The sequence below is a fragment of the Hippopotamus amphibius genome, chromosome 1 (assembly GCF_030028045.1).
Source record: "Hippopotamus amphibius kiboko isolate mHipAmp2 chromosome 1, mHipAmp2.hap2, whole genome shotgun sequence".
Classification (NCBI taxonomy): Eukaryota; Metazoa; Chordata; class Mammalia; order Artiodactyla; family Hippopotamidae; genus Hippopotamus; species Hippopotamus amphibius.
Genome location: NC_080186.1, coordinates 20627956 through 20648857, shown reverse-complemented (window position 1 = coordinate 20648857; position 20902 = coordinate 20627956). Strand labels below are relative to the sequence as shown.

The window sequence follows — 20902 nt, the reverse complement described above, 5'->3', positions numbered from 1 at the left end:
CTCCTCTCACGTCCTTCTCCACCCTGAGAGGTCTCCCTCAGCCTCCCCTAGCATCACAAAGCAACTCTGCTGACAGAACAAGGTCCCCCCCAAACACACGGCACTCACCCCCGGCCTCCTTCCAGTCTCCTTCAGCTACAGTCACTGGCACTTGGCTTAGGGGGAGCGGGAAGCGGTGGGGTTAATCCCCAGAAGTCTTTTGTTCTGGATGGGCCCTGTCTTTGCCATCAGGTGAGGGGGGGATAAGGAGCAGCTGAGAATAGGCCTGTTTCTCTACCTCCAGACCAGGTACTCCTGGTGACAGAGCTATCTCCTCCATCAGACCCAAGGCCCTTGAGAGCTGGGCCATCTCCGGCAATCTGTGCCCAGCCTGGGCTCCGCATAGGTAGGTATACCCCCCACTCACCTTTCAGTGTCGCCTTCTTTAGTACCTTCATGGCATACAGGTGCCCACTGTCAGGCCGGGTGACCTTCCGCACCAGGAAGACCTGAGAATGCAGAGGGGGGAAAGCAGGGGAGAAGCTGGGCAGGGGGCAGAAGCCGTCAGCGCCCATGCTGCAAGTCCCAGGCTGACCTCCAACTTCCCTGAGTACCAAGTTGACCTTGTGTACCCCCTGGGTACCATAGTGAGGCTCTCCTCCTCCCTTCAGACCCATCAACCCTTGCCCTCTGATCCTCTGAGCTCCAGGGTGATCCTCCCACCTACCCTCTGACGTGACCAGCGCTGCCCTCCCAGCTGTGGGCTCAGGACTCACTTTGCCAAAGGATCCCTGGCCCAGAACCTTGAGGAGCTCAAAATGGGATGGGTCGGCCTTCTCAGAGCCTGCCTTGACATGGTGCGTGATGGAGATCTCCTTGAGGACACCCTCATCCTGATGGAGGAACAGAGCAGGTGAGCACGGCGGGCCCCATCCAGGGCATGTGCCCCCATTCAAGTCTACTCCCGCTGGATCTCAGCAGACAGGGTCCTACAGGATAAACCAGCCAGCTACCCCGACAGGGCCTCCCAGTTCATCAATATCAAAAGCCAGGAGGGTCAAACTACCAAGGTGCCAGGTCAGGGGAGCTCCTATGGCCCCTGCTGCTCCAGTCTGGTCAGGCCCAGAGGGGTGCCCAGGCACGGCCACGCTGAGCCAATCCCAGGCTCTGGCTGAGGCCCACAGACCTTCCCCAGGTCCTCTCTGTGAGGCTCCCCTCCCCCTGCTGCAAAAGTTTTAGTTTTGCCACAATAGGAAGTAGGGTTTGTTCTCACACTAGGCAGGCACAACTGGGCTTTTATTCCTGGTCAAGATGGAAGATGGGCTCTCTCTGGCTAGAAGGACAGAGCTGAGATACACAAGAACCCAAGAGTCACCTCAGACTCCCCCACCAACCCAGTAAGTTCCAGTCTGGGGTGGGTAGGAGCTAAGGCCAGAGAATCTATGCCCCACCCTCTGAAACTTCCTTCATACAAGTCTACTAGAAACCCCTCGCCAGGTCCCAGCTATTCTAGGAACCCTCTGCTCTCCCTCCAATCTGTCGATACTGCCCTGGAGCCCCGAAGTGCCTCCTCACTTCTCCAGGAAGCAAGTCTGGGCAGGATCCAATCACCCAGTAGGGTCACGCGTGGGCAAGGAGAGCCCAGAGCCAGCTGAGGCCAAACTGGCTACCGAGGCACCTGCTCCAAGGGCCACAGTCAGGCCAGGCCGAGACATCTGGGCACACTCACCGAGTCCCGCCTGGGGCCAGAGCCAGGGCCAGGGGCAGGCAGAGAGGTCTGGCTGATCCTGGGCCGCTGCTTCCTGGGCAGCCAAGGGAGCAGGGCCCAGAGCCGCAGACGGGGCGGCTTGGGATCCTGCTCCATCCGCCCGGCTAGGCCGAGGCACCATGGCAGGAGCAGGCAGCGTCCGGGGCTGCTGCGGAGGTGGCCAGGCCCAAGGCGGATGTGCAGGGTGAAGGCGGGGGCTGGGCCCAGCCCAGGGCCGCCAATCACTCAGGGCCTGTGGTTTCCCAGCTCCCTTACCACGTTCCCTTCCTCTCTCTTCCCCCTCCCCATTGCCTGAGGGCTGCCCTCTGGCCCTGCCCCCATCCTCCCTGTGGGCCTGCAAAGGGAAAGCCCCGTGCCAACCCAGCTGCTAAGGAGTAGACAGGTACCCAACAGGCAGAGACAGGCAACTAACATGTAGAGGCAGATAAAGAGGGACACCCAACAGGCAGGGGCAGGCACTCTACAGGTGAAGACAGATGAAGGCAGGCATCCAACAGACGGGTAGGAGAGTCCACATGTCCCGCAGGCAGGGATGGAGAGGGACATGCACCCAACGGGCAGAGGTAGGAAGAACACGCATCCAACGGGCAGAGACAGAGGGGGACATACACCCAACAAACAGAAGCAGGAAGGGACTCATACCTAACGGGCAGAGGCAGACGGGCACCCATAGTCAACAGGCAAAGACAGATGGGGACACGTACCCAACAGGCAGAGACAGATGGGGGCTTGCATCCAACAGGTGGAGACAGATGAGGACATGCACTCAACAGGCAGAGACAGACGGGGACATGACCCAACAGGCGCCCAGCACATGACATGTACCCAACAGGTGAAGACAGACACTCATGAAGTGGAGACAGAGACAGGAAACCAACAACAGAGGCAGGTGGGCAGCGGGCAGAGGCGGCCAGTGTCAGTGAGGCCCAAGGAGACGAGCAGATACCCAGGGCAGACACACAGGCAGGAAAGACACACAGACACCCAGAGAGTCAGACCCTGGACTCAAGGGAAGACCTCCGGGTTCTTGCTGGTCTGCCTGGGGGCAGGAAAGGGGTGAGGGGCCATCACCTGCAAACCCCAGCACTTGGGAGAGCAGTCTGGCATTTGTGGCGGACTCATCTCTGAGGAATCCTATTTCTCTGGGGTTTCCTTCCCATGCCAGGGCCTGAGGGGGGCCCAGGGTCAAGACACTGGAGACCGAGACAGACACCTCCTGAGTGCAAACTGATGGCTTCGACTCTGATCCAAATATCCCAAAGCTGTCATCCGCCACTTCCGGAATAAGAAGCTGAGGCCCCAGAACAGAGATTCACCCAGGCTCAAAGGGAACCAGCGGCAGAGCCTGCTCAAACCCAAATCCTTCCCTGGGCGCTGCCTCAAGTGCCAGGAGATCTGGGCAGGTAAGTCAGCCAGAGCCACGTCCTGCCTTTCCAAGCCTCCCCCTGCCTTAGTACCAGGGACAGTCTAGGGACTCCCGTTCTAGATGCTGCCCCTCAGAGACACAGTCCCATCCTCAGGGGACCCTGAACAGCCACAAAAGCTGCACTCGCAAAAAGCTGCAGGCTAATCAGGCCCCTGAGTAACCCTGTGGGTGGGACAAGCAGACAGCCTGGCTCAGAGAGGGGCTGGGGATGGCCAAGACCACAAGCAACCTCTACCCACCCCACCCTGAGGTCTGAGTCTCCACCTGTCTGTCTCCCTCTGACTGAGAACACTCCCTGGGGACACAGGCAGTCACCCGGAAACCCCAGGGGACACAGCCACCCCCAAACCCATTCCTTGCCCAGAGTCATGACAGACCCTGCTGGAGGCAGGCCCGCCCTCTGCTCACCTTTCTGGGACAGGGGAGTGAGTCCCTCTCAACTCTGGGGAAATCTGCCGGGGTCTGCATGGTGGGGCCCAAGCCGGTAGCCAGAGGGCCCAGTTACTCCCCTTACTTCTGCTTTTTCAGCTTTCCTGGCCCAGAAGGCAGGGTCCCTGATCCCCTCCTTCTCACTTCCCCCTCTGCAGGGAGGAGGGACAGAAGATGGGTTAGGCTCCCCTGCTAAGGAGGGGACACTGTAGACCCCAAGCCGAGGGCTCCAGAGGGAGCCCGGAGAGACACCCCTCCTCATCTCCTCTGATCCTAAGGAAAGGAGACTGGAACACAGACAGAAGTCACAAGGAGATGAGGCAGTGATACACGGAACACCCCACACCTGCAAACATCCTCTGGAGAGAATGGGGGGGCAGAAGTCACCAAGACCACCATCTCGGACTGTCCCGGCCCAGAGCATGGGCATTCCTTCCCCCGTAGTGACCTTCCCATGGTTGGGTCCACCCAAAATGGCAGTCCGCAGAGCAGGCACCACCATACCCAGCCCTGCCCTGAAGAAGCCTGCCAGCCCAGGGCCCTGGGACAGCCGAGGGGGCAGAAGGCCCTAGCATGGACCTCACAGAGGCCTGAGAGGAGGAGCAGGTAGCCGCGGGGCGGGGGTTGACCAGGCCCAGCCCTTTGCCACATGGCCTCACCACATCACTCACACCAGTACACCCACAGGAACTGACACAAACACAAACGCACACAGTCCGATGATCGGAAACCATTTCCACAGACATCCCCTATGTGGAAACGCCCCCACGTACACCGAACTTCCCCTTCCAGTCCTCACAGGGCCTTCAATAACAGTCTGATGACGGCCTGCTGGGTGTTGTGAAAGATGCTTCCTTAGACTGAGGCCTCTCGTTGCACTCCAGCTTCTTCTGGAGGGTCTGGGGTCTGGAGGCTGGGGCAGCCTTGAGGGCCCCAAAGCTCTCTGGTCCAGTGCCAGCTGGGCACCGCCCCCCCAACCCTTGCATCTCTCAGAAGCAAAGGAAGACTCTCTGTGGCTAGCAGGGGCAACAGGAAGGAGACCGTCTCGGAACTGCCTTCACTGAAGGGAATGTGCAGGGCCTCTGAGGCCGCTGGTGGCAGAAGTGGGGAGGACAGCACCAGACCCCATCTCCTGGTCCCTGCCCCATTTCCCCTATAGATGCTTCCTCTTATTTACTTCCTCCCACAAGGCAGCTGGAGAGAAGCCCAGAGCACCGCCCCCCCGCCGCTGCCTGATCCCTGGCCCATAGGGTCCCCACCCCGGGCCTCCCTCCAGCAGCTGCAGCCCAAGCCCACCTGCTCATCTCTGGCCCTAACGGACACCAACAGCCCGTCCCCCAGCTGGCAGCACCTGCAGGGCAGGGCCGCCCAGGGCTGCCCCCTCCTTGGTGGGACAGATGTCCCCAGATGCCTCTCCCAGTATGCCAATGGGCAGCGGAGGAGGGATCCACATTTCCCAGGCATCCTTGGTAGGGGAGCTGGCTTTGGCCCCGAGGCCAGGACTGGCATGGAGTGACAATGAGAACCGTGCCTATTAACTGAGCATTTATTGCATGAAGTCATTCCTTCCTTCAACTTTTGCTGGTGTGGATTCTGCCAGGCCCTGTGTCCCAGCTCCAAGGGAAGTACTGTCATCCCATTTCAGAGAGAAGGAAACTACACTCAGATAGAAAATGACTTGCCCAAGGCCACATGGCCAGAAAGGGGGAGAGCTCAGGGCAAACTCTTCCAAAGCCTACACTCTAAGCATTTCATTATCACCTTCCTTAGAAGGCCTGCCAGTCTGCCTCCCCTCTGGACAGCACTCACAGCTACTGGCCCGCTGCTCTGTCCTCAGGCCAGGAACCAGACACTAGGAGGCGCACATGTGAAGGCAGACTCTGGCCTTGTCCTCAGGAAGCTCCCTAAAAAAAATACACAATAACAAAACACAACTGTCCTGCGACAGAGTGCAGTCAAGGCGCTGCAGGTACCCAGAGGCTCTAACTCCCTGCCTGGGGTGGGGCCCAGCTGGACCCTGGAGATGAACAGGAGCTGGTCAGGCAGAAAGGAGGAAAAAAGACACTCCATGTAGAAAGAGACCAGCGCGGAAAAGAGGCTTGAGGCCAAAAGTACAGCATGGAAAGTTAAGAACTACCTACTCACTAGCTAAGTGTTCCCAGGCAAATCTCATTCCCTGTCTGAGCCTCAGTTTCTTCATCTGTAAAACAGAGGTCAAAACTACATGTTCCACCCTCAAAAGGTTGTTTCTAGAAGCAAAATGGGCCACAGAAACAAAGGGACATGGGAAACAGAACTCCCTGGATTACATGGGCACTCTTACTGCCGCAGGGTCTCCTCTGGACAGGCTGAAGGGACAGAGTCCCACAGGTCTCGGGTGCTGGCAGGGTGGGCTAGCCAGTCCCAGGGAAGTGCCCCCCAACACCTGAGGCTCCCAAGGCTCCCTGAAGTCCACAGTCACATCCTGCCTGAGCTCCAGCCAGGGGAGCATGAGGGATCCGGGAGGGATCAGGGTTTCATAAACAGGAAGAGAGGAGGGGAGGGGGGAGAGGCTCAGCTCTCAAAATAGACCTGCAGGCGCTTCACAGGGGTCCGGCTCCGGAGACAGCCGGCAGAGGGGGCCTGGGGTGCCCAGTCCACCCCCAGGAAGGGAAGGAGGGTGCAGGGAGCCCCAGCATGCCTGCGGGCACCAGGTGCACGCGGGGAGCTCTCACCCTAGACTGCAGTCCTCACTATGGCTGCTAAAACCCCAGTCCCCTCTTCTGCCTGAAATGGATAAAATAAACAAGCATGAAACACCAATATGATGCCTCAAACCCTGTTGGGTTCTTCAATTTATACATGTTACATTCCCTCCTCTGGGTGGCCCTGAGAGGTGGACTCTATTCTCCTTTTACAGAAAAGGTATCTGAGCCTCAGAGGGGCAAATCACTCGCCCAAGGTTACACAGCAAACAAGAAAGAGGCAGGATTCTGAACTCAGAGCACTGGCCTCCCAAGTTCCCCTCCAAGTCAGGCCTCTTCTCCACTTGGAAGTCCCACTTCTCTCTCCAGCTGCCCAAATCCTGCCTTTCAAAGCCCAGCCACACGCCAGCTCTGCAGGGAAGGTGATCTGGTGCCCCACAGCCCACCCCAACTCTTCCTCTTCTGCCACACACAGCAGTGACTGTCCATTTGGTCCACGGTCAGCTCTGAATTCAGATGCCACTGGCTGGGTTCCCCAGGATGCATTCATCTCATCATGCCCCCAAGAGACATGTAGGAAGGTGGTATATTTCACTGCCCACTATGAGGTCTGGTGCAAAACAGAGGTCCTAGGTGCCCACAGCCTGTTTCCCCTCACAGCACCCTCCACACAGCTTTCCTGTCACTACCCTTCCCCCAACACTGGGAACTCCCTGAGGGTGGGGGGAGGAATTCATTTTGGGGTCCCCAGTGCTACAGCAGGGTGCAACGAAAATCTGATGAAGCAAAAACTAAACCAGCCTGCTGCCAGCTCATTCCACTGCACAAAGGGATGAGGTCCTGACCACAGGCTGAGCGCCCCCTGGTGTGCTGAGCCCAGAAGTGGGCACTGGGGATGCTGTGAGGTTCTGGAGCAACAGAGGTGAATGAGCAGGTTCTGAGAAATGATGGAACTTGGGGTCATGGGGACCCAATGCTCCCCCTCTTCAGCACTCAGTATGTTTCCTGGGCTGGGAGGAGTGTGGGTTCTGTGGTCAAGCAAGACCTGACTCTATCGCCCACCAGCTATTTGACCTTGGGTCTCAGTTTTCTCATCTGTAAAATGGGGAGAGTTAACAATTTCTACCTCCGGGGGTGTTATGAGAACCAAATGCAAAGCTCCTGATATGGTGCTTTCTCTCCCTTAACGTGGCATTCGAGGCTCTCCCTGTCCTATCCATGTCCAGCCTCATCTCCCTTCCCTGCCCAGGATCTGCTCTAGAGCAGGAAGGAGTCACAGGCTTGGGATCAAATGTAGTTTGCCTGCCTGGGTAAGTTCCTGACCTTTCCCAACCAGCCCCTCCAGCTCTGAGGTGAGAAGCTGCACTCACCACCAGCCCCCTCAAAGCTGCAGGCATCTCTGCAACCCCCAGAACCTCAGTCTCAAGATCTGAACATCCTGGGTCTTCACTGGAGACCTATAGCCCCTTCATTCTGTTACTAGGCAACTAGGGGCAGCCCCTTTGTGGGAAGAGATTCTCCAGACACGGGGCTGAGATAAGCCAAGGGGCCCAGTCCAAATCACTTGGCCTGCCTTTGGTGGTCCAAGGTTGCCACAGTATCAAAAAACACAAAAGGGTGGGAGCCTACTTCTGTCAGCCTGCCCCACCCTGGGTAGCTCAGCTCCCTTATCTTAGGAGGCTGAGTCAAGGCAAACATCAGGACTAGCCCAGGGTCTGTCTCAAAGGTTGAGCTCATGGTCTGGTGCCCAGGCAGACCCAGGCCGGGAGGGTGTGGCCACTAACAGGCAGTGGAGCTAAGCAACACAGCAGCGCACTCAGGCTGCCGGTGCTGAGGTCACTGTGTGCCAGGAAGTTCCTACCTCATTTGTCCTTCACCGTCACTCCTGAGAGGTAGGTTACTGTTATTCCCAATCTACAGCTGAGGAAACTAGACTCAGAGGGAGAAGCTTCTGGTCAAATGGTGATGGTGGAGCCAGGACTCACACTGGGTCGGCTCTACTGCCAGAACCCACACTCTGTCCTGCCTGGCAGCTTCCAAAACCCCTCCACAGTCAGCAGTTCTGTGACCTCTTGGCTCCTCGAGAATTGGGTGTGGTCTTTCCCAGCGTGGCAATAAGAAAGCCCAGGCCCAGAGGGAACTAAGGACCCACCTACGGTCACACAACTGTGGCCCCGCCTTGGCACTTCTGTCAACACACAAAACCAGCCTCAGGAGCTGAGGGGCTGAAGGGAGGAGCCCAGGGGAAGTGCAGAGAGCAGAGGTGAGGGAGCCAGCCTGGGGCTGGGCGGTGGGAGCCCTGAGAAACAGGCCCTGGTTAGATGTGAGGCCGCCGGGTTCCCTCCAGCGCCAAGTGTCCAGATGATTCCAGGCCCTCGTCAGGCCCAGCGGACTTGAGCCTCTCCCATCACCCCTTCACCCTCTCAATACTGTTGGCCAAGCTGACATGAGTAAATTAATTGAGGAAGTGTCCTGATCTGGGTGACGGGTAACCTGAGTTCTAGCCTGGATTCTGACCCTGTCTGGGCCACAGTCCCCTCACCTGAGAAACAGGACGATTGGAGCAAGTAATCTTGACACACGGGGTTGCCTCGAGGATTGGGCGGGACCAGAGAAGGAAGGCTGAGCTGGGCCGAAGGGCCTCACACCCAGGTGGGATGAGGGCAGGCCTCCCTCCTCCTCCGCTCCATGCAAACAGTCCCCCCACCCTTGATAGTCCCTAACTCTGGTGCCAGCCCTGGTCCTTACCTTGGACAGCTGAAGTCCAGCTTCTTCCCCTGAGGCTTGTCCATTCTGAAAAAGAAAAGGGAGATTGGGGAACACTGTGAGAACTTACCAGAGTGGCACAAAGCAAAGATAGACCCCCATAAGGCATCTGCGCCCTTGCCTGCTCCCAGTAGCTAGGGGGGCCATGCAGGCAGGGACAGGGGTTCTGGATGAATCCTCTCTACCTCCACTCTCACAGGGAGGGCACAGGCATCAAGGCTCCTGCAACAGCCCCTCACAACTCAGGCAGACCATTTCCCGGCATCTCTCCCTCGTGCTCTCTGCCTGGCAAATACCTCATCTTAGAAGGCTCAGCTCAAATGTCACCTCCTCCCAGTGAGAAGGAAAGGACTCCCAGCTCTGCCACAGACAAACTGTGTGCCAACTAAGCAACTCAAGAGGCCTCAGTTTCCTGACCTGTAACGTGAGGGTATTTACATCCACCTCCCAGAGCTGATGCACGGGCTGAAGGAAACCACGTCTGGGAGGGTGTCCAGCCCACTGATGGTGGCTGCCCTTGCAGAATCACTGCTGCTCCACGATGGCCCTGAGAGCCTTCATTTTACCACGTGTTACAACGCAGGGACTATTTACATGTGGGCCTGCCCCTCCTAATAAACGGGGAGCCCTGGGAGGGCAGAGATTAGGGTTTGGTGCTAACAGCTGCTCTCTTCCAAGCCCCTGCCTCATGCCCAGCCCTGGACTCAGTGCCTCACACCTGTGGCACCATTAAACCCTCCTAACCTGGGAGATAGGCCCTGGTTCCACTTGGGAGAGGAAGAAACTGAGGCGCAGAGGGGCCCAGTGATGGCACCTAAGGTCACAATGCTAGTAAGTGGGGATTCAAAATCCGGTCTCTCAGATGAATGGATAAAGAAGATATGGTACACATATATAGTGGAACACTACTCAGCCATAAAAAAGAATTGAAATAATGCCATTTGCAGCAACATGCATAGAACTAGTGATTATCATACTAAGTTAAGTCAGAAAGAGAAAGACAAATACCACATGATATCACTTACATGGGGAATCTAAAATATGACACAAATGAACATATGTACAGAACAGAAACACTCACAGACACACAGAACAGACTTGTGGTTGCCAAAGGGGAGGAGAGGCGGGGGATGGATGGAGTGGGAGTTTGGGATCAGCAGATGCAAACTATTATGTGTAGAATGGATAAACAACAGGGTCCTACTGTATAGCACAGGGAACTATATTCAATATCCTGTGATGAACCATAATGGAAAAGAACATAGAAAAGTATATATATATATGTATAACTGAGTGACTTTGCTGTATAGCAGAAATTAACACAACATTGTATATCAACTATACTTCAATGAAAAAGAAAAAAAATTTGCTAAGAAAAAAAACAAAACAAACAAACAAACAAAAATCCGGTCTGTGACACCAGGAGGTGCTCCAGAGAGGACTGAGGAAGAGCAGCCCACTGCCCAGCCAGGGGAACTACCTGCAGAGAGGCAGGCACTGGAGCCCAACCCTGGGCCACCTCCAACCCCTAGACTTCACCCTCAGGTGGATGCTATTCACCCTGGGGTATACCATCCCTCTCCTGTGTGATATGAGGTGAGTAACCTACCCCATCCGGGCCTTGGGAAGCTGAAAGGAACTGTCCCCACCCCTCCCGCACAGCAAGAGTGTGGAGAGGCTAGGAAGACCCAGGACTTTGGAGCCAGGGGCTAGGTCCACAGGCCAGCGGCGGCTTTGCTCGGCAGCAGAAGGCACAGCTGTGCTCTGCCCATTACATAATCTCCCTGCCCCTGGAGCAGTCCCCCCCACTTGCCGCTCGCAGGACATTCTGCCCCTTGAGACCCTTTAATGCCCCTACTCCTCCCCAGGGGCCAGTGTTCTACAGGCCCCACCACGCACGTGTACACATACGTGTTATATGTCTCAGAAGCCTGGGGAGAAGGACCAGTCGACCAGGGCTGGGGGGACGGGGAGGCGCAATGCATTTGCAGATGGAGTGCCACTTCACCCAGCATTCTAGACTCTTGACATAATTCCCTCAGATGGTTAACAGCGGCCTACACACCAGTCCCCCATTCTAAATCTTCACCCTTCCTAAAACTCAACTGTAATCACTACACTTAAGTGATCGACTCCCTTGGTCACTCACTCCTTATTGAGAACCTTCTATGTGCCAGGTCCCAAAGCCTTTCATGGCTTCTCATTGCCTGCAGGATAAAGTCCCAGATCCTTGGCATGGCATTCAAAGTCGCCATCTCCAACTGCCCAACATAGGTGATTAATGTGGGTTCTCGAACCTGACCTTGTGGGTTCAAATTCTGGCTTCTACCACCTGCATGACCCTGAGGTTACTTCATTTCTCAAGGCTTCAGTTTCCTCATCTGTGAAATGGGGATAAAAGTAATGTACCTCATTGAGTGGCTATAAGAAACAAGCTAAATAGTGTCTATAAAATATATACACCCAGCACATAACTGGTCCACAAATGATCTCCATTATTAGGCCCTATTTTGGAGGTAAATGGAACAATCTGAGACCCTGAACAGACCAGTTTGTTTCACATCCCCAAGCATTTGCATGGTGGCTCCTTCTACCAAGAAAACCTTTCCTACCTGGTCACTTTGGCAAACTGCTGGTCTTCTTTCAGGACTTAGTTCAAATGTCATCTCTGTCTGCACAGCCTCAAGTCCTTTCCTCCCTCCTCTGGGCCTCACAGCACTGAGCAAACCACAGATTAACTCAGGGAGGAGCCATTACTTGTCTAGCATCATCTCCTTGGCACCCAGCTCAGGGTCCAGCACGTAGCCTGTCAAATGAAAGCTCAACCCAGCAAAGAGAGCAAGGAGGCAGAGCAAGTTCTTTTTTTTTTTTTGCGCAGCTTGTGGGATCTTAGTTCCCCGACCAGGGATCAAACCCGCGCCCTCTGCAGCAGAAGCGCAGGATCCTAACCACTGGACCAGGGAATTCTCCAAAGAAAGTTCTATTACTTCCATTTTTCAGACAAGGCTCAGAGAGTTGAGGGACTTACCTGTGGTCCCTAAGTTAGCAGGTGACAGACATGGGACCATGACCTAGAGTCACGTGGCTGCAAGCCTGAATCCCTGACTAGGGAGGAGAGGAGGTGGTGGGTATACCCGGAGGTGTGCGCTTACAGAGCAGTATCTTGGAGGACTCAGGGGGCTCTACAGGCTGCCTCCAGTCCAGGGGTCTCTGGAACCTAAGTGCCATCCTCATGGAATCCCATGCCTGTAAGAGCTGATGCACAAGGTCTCTAGAGGGGAACAGGCTGGGAGTGGGAGTGCAAAGAGGACCACAGGCGAGCTTCCCCTCCTAGAGTCAGGGTCTTGAGAAGACAAGGCTCATTTGCCCCTCTGGCCTGACTGCTGCACAGATGGTGGAAAGAACACAGGTCTGCAGCCACAAAGACACAGCTGCTAATGCTAGCTCTGCCAGCCACTCACTGTGACCTTGTGTCTGTCACATTACTTCTTTGAGCCTCAGTTTCCTCATCTGTACTATGAGGGCAGGTCTGTCTTGTTCACAGCTGCACCCTGCTGCTTAGCATAGTACTTGTCACATGATGAGTGTTCAATAAATGTTGAATGAATGAATGAATGAATGAATGAGGACAATGATACTGACCTTGCAGAATACTGAATGAAAGACCTCATCTAAAAAGTCTGGTACAGGAAAGGCGTTTTGGCGTCTTAGAGGATGGAGACCCATTCTCCTCCCTCTTCCTAAGAGAGCACTACTCATTGGGAGAGCTGCCGAGGCCCCCAGAGGGCCCCCAGACCACTGTGCCCCCTCCCCAGAGGTCAGAGATGGGTTCCAACAAGCAGCCTTCCTTCCCACCCAAGCAGCTCTGTCTCGGGAAGAGGAGCCAGGGCAGCGTCTGGAGAAGCCTGGCAGCAGATGGACAAAGACAGCACGTGCCCCACAGGCAGGAAGCAGCCCCAGGAGCTGGGTTCAGAGCCCAGCACTGGCAGCCCTGCATGCTGCTGGAAGCTGGGGGCCAGGTGCCAGGGCCGGCTGGCACCACTAGCCCTCAGCAAAGGCTGGGCAGGAGAGTCTGCCAACATCCGGAGCCTCTCTTGGAGTACCTTCCACTTGGGCCAGTTTGATCCCAGCTCTTCCCTGTCGCTAAGCCTCCCTCCACTAGGTAGAAGACAGCAAGACATCTGGGTTCCAATTTTGACTCTGACATTAATTCACAGGCCAGTTCTCCTCTCTGAGTTCAGTTGTTCCATATGAAAATGGAGGTAATAATCCCCACCTTGAGAAGTTTTGAAATTTATTTTATTTTAATAAGGTAACACAGGTGAAATGGGGGGGGGGGGTGGAACATAGCGAAGCTCTGTATACAGTGAGGCTGGGCCTGGGACCAAGGTCACTGCTTTCAGCAGGGCCAGAGAAGGCCCTGGCAGAATCCTCACCCACACTTCCAATGGGTTTACTACACCTGGGCCACACCTCAGACAAGGCTCTGCCTCCCAAAAGCCCATTTTCAGCAGCGTCATGGGGAGGGCAGGGCAGTCCAGATCCCAGGCCTCTGCCAAATGCCCCCGCCAGCCCCTGTGCCTGCCTCCTTCCCAGCCAGGAGCGGGCGGCAGCGCCTGTACCTGCAGGTCAGGCTGCTGTATCACTTACATGTCACCTGGGCTAAGAACAGCGAGGCCCTGTTCTCCAGTGAGAACAGCCCAACCTGCGCTCTGGCTGCCCCATGGCTCCTGTTACCCAAACAATAACACCCAGTCGCCTGGCACCTCCGTGGAGTGGGGAGGAGGAAAATGGGCAGCGGTCCTCAGGGCTCTGCACCCTCTCAGACCCAGAAAGCAGAGGCCAGAACCCAGCCCTGGCCACTGGAGAAACAGAGGCCTAGAGAGGCTAAGGACTAACTGAGGGTCACACAGCGTTTCCAAGGTGAAACTCCTGGAGAAATCACAAACCCCCTAATCCTAAGAAATAAGCCAGTCTTTTCCTCTCAGAGTTCAGGTGCAGTAGTACTAAAACTGAGTTGAGTTTCTTGTTTAAAACTGGCGCCTGGTTAAGCAGGCCCCTGCCCCAGGATTCCCCAAAGAGAAGCAGGAAGTAGTGCCCTGCACTGGGAATTGAGCTCCGGGGTGCCTGCGTTCCCTACTAGCATAACCCACGGAAAGTCCTCAGGTTGAGTTCCTCCCTGGCCCCTCCCAGTCCGCCTTCCTGTAGGGAGGCCTAGGTCTCAAGGGTGTGCCAAGGCAAAGGAATCCACTTCTGAGCACCTCCCCAACACCTTGTGCCCCAGTCCCGGGGGGTGGGCTGCGGTGGACAGGGGCTGCAGAGGGCAGTGTTCCTCACCTCGGAGAGTGAGTCAGCGAGAGAACTTCTGAGCTGTGCAGGGCCCATAAAAACCCCATGGCAGGGATCCCAGAGCAATTTACTCCAAATTGCGCCTTCAGGTTGGTTACCTAATCCTGCCGCGCCCACCCTCCAATAGCCAGTATCAGCCGAGACCATCCCTTTAAAGGGGCAGCACACCCTAGGTGCTGGGGAACAGAGATCCTCACTCTGATCTCAACTTGTGGCCCTGAGAGGCAGGGCACTTGGTGGTTGCCCCAGGTAAGAGAGGGCAGAGGAGGGGATCTAAGTGGGGGCTCCGAGCCCAAGGGAGAAGAAAATCACCTTGGTTCCCAGGCTCACTGAGGTTTCCATACCCTTCCTGCAGATCCCCACATCCCCTCTGGAAAGGTAGTATCACCTACCTCCTTCCCAGAATGAAGCTGAGAGAAAAGTTTTCTCCATGTGCTGGTTCAGGGGCTTGACCTTGACCCTGGGGGTCAAAGGGCACAGGAAGAGCTGGCCTTCGGCAAGCTTAGGGGCTAGCACCACAGAATCCTCAGAGGTTAGGAGTTGCTTCTGGGAGAGGCTAGGCAGGCTGAGACCAAACTCCCCAGGGGCCCAGCCCTTCCTATGGGAGGGGGGCAGGAACTAACGTCCTCATCTCCAGGAATAATTTTCACAAGATCTACGGGCTTTTCCCCGTTCTCTTCTCCCTAGCCTGGGGCAGGGGACACGGCGTCCTCTGACCCTAGCCTGGGGCAAAGAAAACCAGGAGTTTCAGCCCCAGACGGGCGGTGTCACCCCAAATTCCGCAGCTGCTAGGATCAAGGGGGACAATACTTCTAGGGTCAGCAGCGGAGAAGCTGGGAGCTCTTGGGGTAGGGCGCTGGGAGACATCAAGGAGAAATGGGGGTCCCGTGACCCTTGTCTCTTGTAGAATCCGAGACATCTGGCACCCCGGCCTTGGCCGCCTGCCCTAATGAAGGAAACGCCGATAGCTCCCGGTACAGGTTCTAGGTGTGTAAGGTGAGGCGGGGGTCAGATCTCAGAGCATCACGGGATTCCCTCTCCAAGCTGAGGGGTTTCTCGGCGCTTCGGCGGAACTGTCCCTGGCGCGCACACACCCGGGACATAAGGGGGTGGAGCCGGAGAGGGGGCAAGAGATCGGAGGGCACTCGCGTCCCGGCGGGCGTCCGCCAGGCTACACAGGCGCCGCGGGCCGCCCCGCCCCTGCGGGGACTCGGGCTCGCTGGCCGCCGGCGCCTGTCCCCCGCCCAGCTCACTCACCTCCGGGTCCAGCGGCACCAGCTCCATGAGCGGCCAGGGCTCCTTGAGCTGGGCGAGCGGCATCGCGCCGCCGCCGGGCCGCCCGCGCTCCACTGGCGGCCCGGGCCGCTCCGCCTCCCGGGGCCCGAGGTCCCCGGCTCTGCGCCCCTAGCCCCCTAGTCCCCGCCGAGACCCTCTTGCTCTGGCTGGGCCGTCCGCCGCCGCCGCCGCCGCGGCACTGGCACTTCGGCTCCCTCCGTCACCGGCCGCCGCCGCGCCCATTGGCTACCTGCGCGAAGGGCGGGGCCAAAGAAGCCCCGCCCCAGCCCCCGCGGCTCGGCTTTCCCGGCTCGGACCCCCCGCCCCCGCCGCGAAGGGAGTGCGGGCCCCGCCTCCACCGCGAGCCCCGGGCCCGCGCTCTGCTCCGCCCAGAAAAGGCCCTCCTGGCCCCTCCCTCCCAAACCTGGTCCCCGGGAGCAGACCACGCCAGGGCCACTGGTCTCCCCCACTCAGCTCGTTTGGAATAGCTCCCCAGATGTTCCTTCTCCCTCCAGGGGGCCTGTTCCCCCTACCTCCCCTCACACACACACCCCCACCGCCCCCCACCCCGGTTCCCCCTCCCCCCCCCCCCACTGAATCTCCTGGGCCTGACCCAGGCAGAGGCTGGAAAGGAGCCTGGGCCCTTCTCCCCTCATTACGAGTCCCTAGGACCCACCCCCCGCCCCCGCCACGGAAGGCGACACCGGGATCCCCTGCGCCCCGGCTTCAGGTAGGGTACAAATCTTTCGCCACCATCAGGGCCCACAGTGCCTCCAGAGTGATATCTTAATACGCATGTTTGCTCTTTTCAAGCAAGGTCTCCTCAGAATCTCTCCAACTGCAGGCCCAGCTCTGGGCTGATTTGGGCTCGTGCCCCCTCTGAGGAGGGCAGGGACCAGGCTCCCAGGATTGACTGACATTTGGGCTGCACTTGGAGTAAAAGGCCAGGGATAGGGATTTCCCCCTGGAGAGATTCAGCCTCCATCTAAAGAGGTGTTAGGGGTCCAGGTGTGATGAAATTTATTCACACGTGGGGGAGTGGAGAGATGGGCTTGCCAGTTTCATGGGTGGGGAAGAATGGCCGTTTGCAAAGCTGTTCTAAAGCAGGATGGTTTATCAGAAGCCTTGCTCCAATCAGGCTTCACCAACATATGATCTCCTTGGATCCTCACCACCACCTAGTTTACACATCATAAAACAGCCTCAGAAAGATGAGGTGACTTACCCAAAGTCACACAGCAGGTAGGGAACAGATTAGGACTTAAAAAAATCAAAGTCAATGAGAATTTCTCCTAAATCCAGATGCTCCTGTTATTCCATGACTTTCCAGTGGTAGCACCTCAGCTGTTAAAGTGAATTGGGTTTTGAGTGAAAAAGACTTTGGAACCCAACAAATCTGGATTTGAGTCCTAGCTCTGCCACCCCCTTAACATTGGAAAACTCATTTCATGTCTCTAAACCTGTTTCCTTGTCTGTAAAAGGGGAATTATTAATATAATCCCAATCTTTCAGGTATATCCTGAGGACTGGATTTAATTCAATAAATATTTATGGCTATATGTTACATGTCAGGCCCTCTACTTGAGCATGTATTATAAGCCAGCCCTGCTCCTCATTGCTGTGGATATAGCAACGAACAAAAGAAAGTCCCTTTTCATGGGGTTTACATTCAGTCTGCTGTGCTTGGATAAATAATTACAGCTAACATTAACATAGTACTTACTACAAACCAGGCACTGTTCTAAGCACTTTACTTGTAAACTCATTTAATTCTCACAATAACTTTATGCAGTAGGTTTTGTTATCATCTCCAGTGTACGTATGAGGAAACCAAGGACAGAGAAATTAAGCATTTCATTTTCTGGGTCCCTCCAAAGTCACACAGCTGGAAAATGGCAGAGCTGAAAGAAAACACTGGTAGTCTGGACCCAGAGTTCATTCATTTGTTCACTCACTCAGTTACCTCCCTGATGAGGGCTAAACTGGAGGCAACCTGGGCCAGAGTTGGCAGCTGTTATTAACATCAGTGTTAGTATCCGTTGCCAAGAGCCCATTTCTGATGCCCCAACCCCTGCTGCTCAGGGCTAGCATTGTAATATTTAGACTAAAAATTAGACTAAAAAATTGTTGTTTATCTGAATTCACATTTAACTGGGGATCCTACTGATTTGCTAAATCTAGTCATCCTACCCAGGGCTCAGAACAGATCGCATACAGGTGCCAAATATCTGGCTGCAAGCCAGGTTAAGTTAAACTTGGGAAGAGACACTGAGACCCAGAGAATGAGGGCAAAGGACTGGGCGAGGAAAACGAGTGATTCTGCCTTCGGTCTGCCCCCTTCCTGGGGCTCCTGGTCTCTTCCTTCCCCTTCTTACAGGAAGGGATTCCCTATCAAGTGCATTATCTCAGTTTAAGGACCCAGTAGTGATTGTGCTTTCCTATGAAAGTTTCACTTCCTGTGTCCTCTCTCCTAAGAGTGTTGGCGAGGCAGTGGGTCATGCTGGAAAAGGCGGGGGTCGGGACCCAGAGGACACCTGGGCCCTGCCTGGGAGCTTGGGCAAGTTGGCTTGCCCCTCATGGTTGTAGGGATGTTGCAGTCACTCAGCAGAGAGCTATAGAGACCAATCCATAGCCTACAATGCGCTGATCCTGCTGGGCCTCAGCTCACAGCTTTCTCCGCTTCTCCCTAGGCTCCAGACACACTGACTTTCCTTCAGTTCTACTGCCACAGGGCCTTGCTCCTTGATCTTGAAACTGTCTGCTGTCTTCCTCAAGCCAGTTTATCTCCACGATCACTTCCTCCAGGACATCTTCCCTTACTCCCTGTTATACACACTCGTGGCAACGATACTTCTCCTCAGTGCTTCTCAAGGTGTATGTTCACACTTGTCTTTGTGATTGCTTGATTAACATACAGTCTCCAGTTAGACAGGAAGCTGTGAGAGGGCAGCAGTCGGGTCTTCTTGCCTCCTCATCGTCTTCCTGGCACCTGACACACTGCCTGGCACATAGCAGATGCTCAAAGAGGCCACGTGATATATCCAACATCATCTAGCTACAACTCAGTAAACCTAGGACTCGGACCCAGGCAGTCTATCCTCATGCTCTAAAATGCTACTCTCTGAGTTGGGGATAAATGCTAGCTGTCATTATTATTATTCATAATGGGGTGAAAACAAGCTGTTCTGGGCAGTCACGTGAGGCGTTTGTTAAATGAATGACTCATAAGCGTGAAAGGGCTCTGCTGGACACAAGCGAGGTTCTCGTCCTGTACCCTGTGGAAGAGGTTATTCTGGCATGGAGCAGGGGGCTGAGCTGACAGGGGCTGGCCACTGGGTTTTAGGTCCTTCTGCTGCAGCCTGGGCGTGTGCTCACTATCATGTTCAAGAGCGCAGGCTCTGGATGGGCCCTACCCCAGGAAAAGAATCTGTCATTATTCTTTCTTGGCCTTTCCAGGAGGAGGGTCTTGGCACACGCGTCTCCTGGCAGCAGGTGGAACAGCATGAGGGGAACAATCATTAATGGTAGTTACCTTTAACAAGTGATTACCGGATGCCAGGACTTGGCTCAGCATTTAAATAGCAAGCGTCCTCACCTGTGACAGCTTATTGAGCGAGAACTGTGTGACCTGCCTGGCACTGAGTGTTTTTGAGGCAAGAGCTCAGCCAATGACCCCAACAACACCGTGAGACAGAAAGTAGTGTCCCCATTTTCCAGATGAGAAAAGTGAGGCTCATGAGATTGCCCATGGTCCAACAGCTAGTATTACAGCTAGGTTGGGAACCCAATTCTCCCAGACTCAAAATCCAGTGCTCTTAATCACTTCCCTACACTGTCAGCCCAGAAGGAGCTTCCAAGGTACTCAGTGTGCAGAGGTGGGTAGTGGTGAACAAGTGAGGGGGTGGATTCTCTTGTCTGCCTCATCCAAGTCTGAGGGATGGGGGTGCTTGAGACGCTCTTGTAGCTGCCCCATCACACTTCCAACAAAATCCAAGGACTTTGCTGGGCCTGCAAAGCCGCGCAGGACCTGGCCCCCTACTCCCCCTGCCCCCTCCTCTCCTACCACTCACTGACTCACTACCCACCCCCCACCCCCGCCCACCACCAAGCTTGCTGCCTGCTCACTGACATGCCAGATATACTCCCACCTCAGGCTTTGCTCCTGCTGTGCCCTCCACCTGGAACATGTCTTTCTCCAGCTCTCAGAGTTTGCTCCGTCACTTCATTCACACCTCTGCTCAAATGTCACCTCTTCAGAGAGGACTGACCCTGTCTAAGACAGCTCCCCTTCGATGGTATCATCTTATGTTATCTTTTTCTCAGGCATGCCTCTCTACCAGCAGTCATATTATATATTTACCTGTTTGTTTATTGTTTGTTTCTCCCACTAGGACAAAGCTCCAAGAGGTAGGACTCGTCTATTTTGTTTATTGCTGTCTCGCTGGATACAGCTGACATGAGGCAAGCCCTCAAAATATCCTTGTGGATAGAGCTGCACCAACCTGGGCTCTGATCTCTGCTCTGCAGCTTCCTAGTTGTGTGACTCTGAGCATTTCAGTTAACCCATCTGAGCCTCAGTTTCCACATCTGTAAACTAGGAGTGGTTATGAGCATTAGATGAGATCAGGCAACAAAATACCTGTGCGGTGTCTGGCACATGATCAGTACTCAATAGAAATGGTAGGTAACAATCATAGACTCTCTCCCTTCCCTCCATTTTCTTCCCCCTGCAACGCAGGAAGAGGGCAGGAGATTGGGGCTTGGAGGGGGCTCACTGTGTGGGTTCTCCGTTAGTGTGAGATGAAGATGTGAGAAGAGGCTTCAGCTTGAAGATGTGATCAAGAGGCTGGTAAAGAATGGGGCAAGGGAATCCTCTCGTGGTACAGTGGTTAAGACTCCGAGCTCCCAATGCAGGGGGCCTGGGTTCAGTCCCTGGTTGGGGAGCTAGATCCTGCATGCATGCCGCAGCTAAGAGTTCACATGCCACAACTAAGAAGCACACGTCACAACTAAGGAGTCGGCGAGCCACAACTGAGTAGCCAGCCTGCCACAACTAAGACCTGGTGCAACCAAATAAATACGTAAGTAAGTAAGTATTAAAAAAAAACAAAAAAAACAATGAGGCCAGTGGTTAGGACTCCACGCGTCCACTTCAGGGGGCATGGGTTTGATCCCTGGTCGGGGAACTAAGATCCCAAAAGCTGCATGGCATGGCCAAAAAAAAAA

General features: G+C 55.3%; 1 protein-coding gene across 7 annotated transcripts in view; it reads right to left on the bottom strand.

Moving 5' to 3' along the window:
- Window positions 1–15886, bottom strand: part of RPS6KA1 (ribosomal protein S6 kinase A1) — a 36565-nt gene extending 20679 nt beyond the window's left edge. For 2 of the 7 annotated variants that reach the window (XM_057701157.1, XM_057701176.1), the window contains exons 1-4: window positions 15659–15886; window positions 9035–9079; window positions 756–872; window positions 407–488 (exon numbers count right to left, since the gene is read on the bottom strand). In XM_057701157.1, the coding sequence (XP_057557140.1) occupies window positions 407–488; window positions 756–872; window positions 9035–9079; window positions 15659–15721 (307 nt within the window). In that variant the 5' untranslated portion in view covers window positions 15722–15886. Of the gene's footprint in view, window positions 1–406; window positions 489–755; window positions 873–1708; window positions 1859–3581; window positions 4385–9034; window positions 9080–14793; window positions 14973–15658 lie in introns of those variants that run through there. The other 5 variants (XM_057701197.1, XM_057701189.1, XM_057701166.1 and 2 more) reach the window with 5 other exon arrangements.
- Window positions 15887–20902: the final 5016 nt, after the last annotated feature.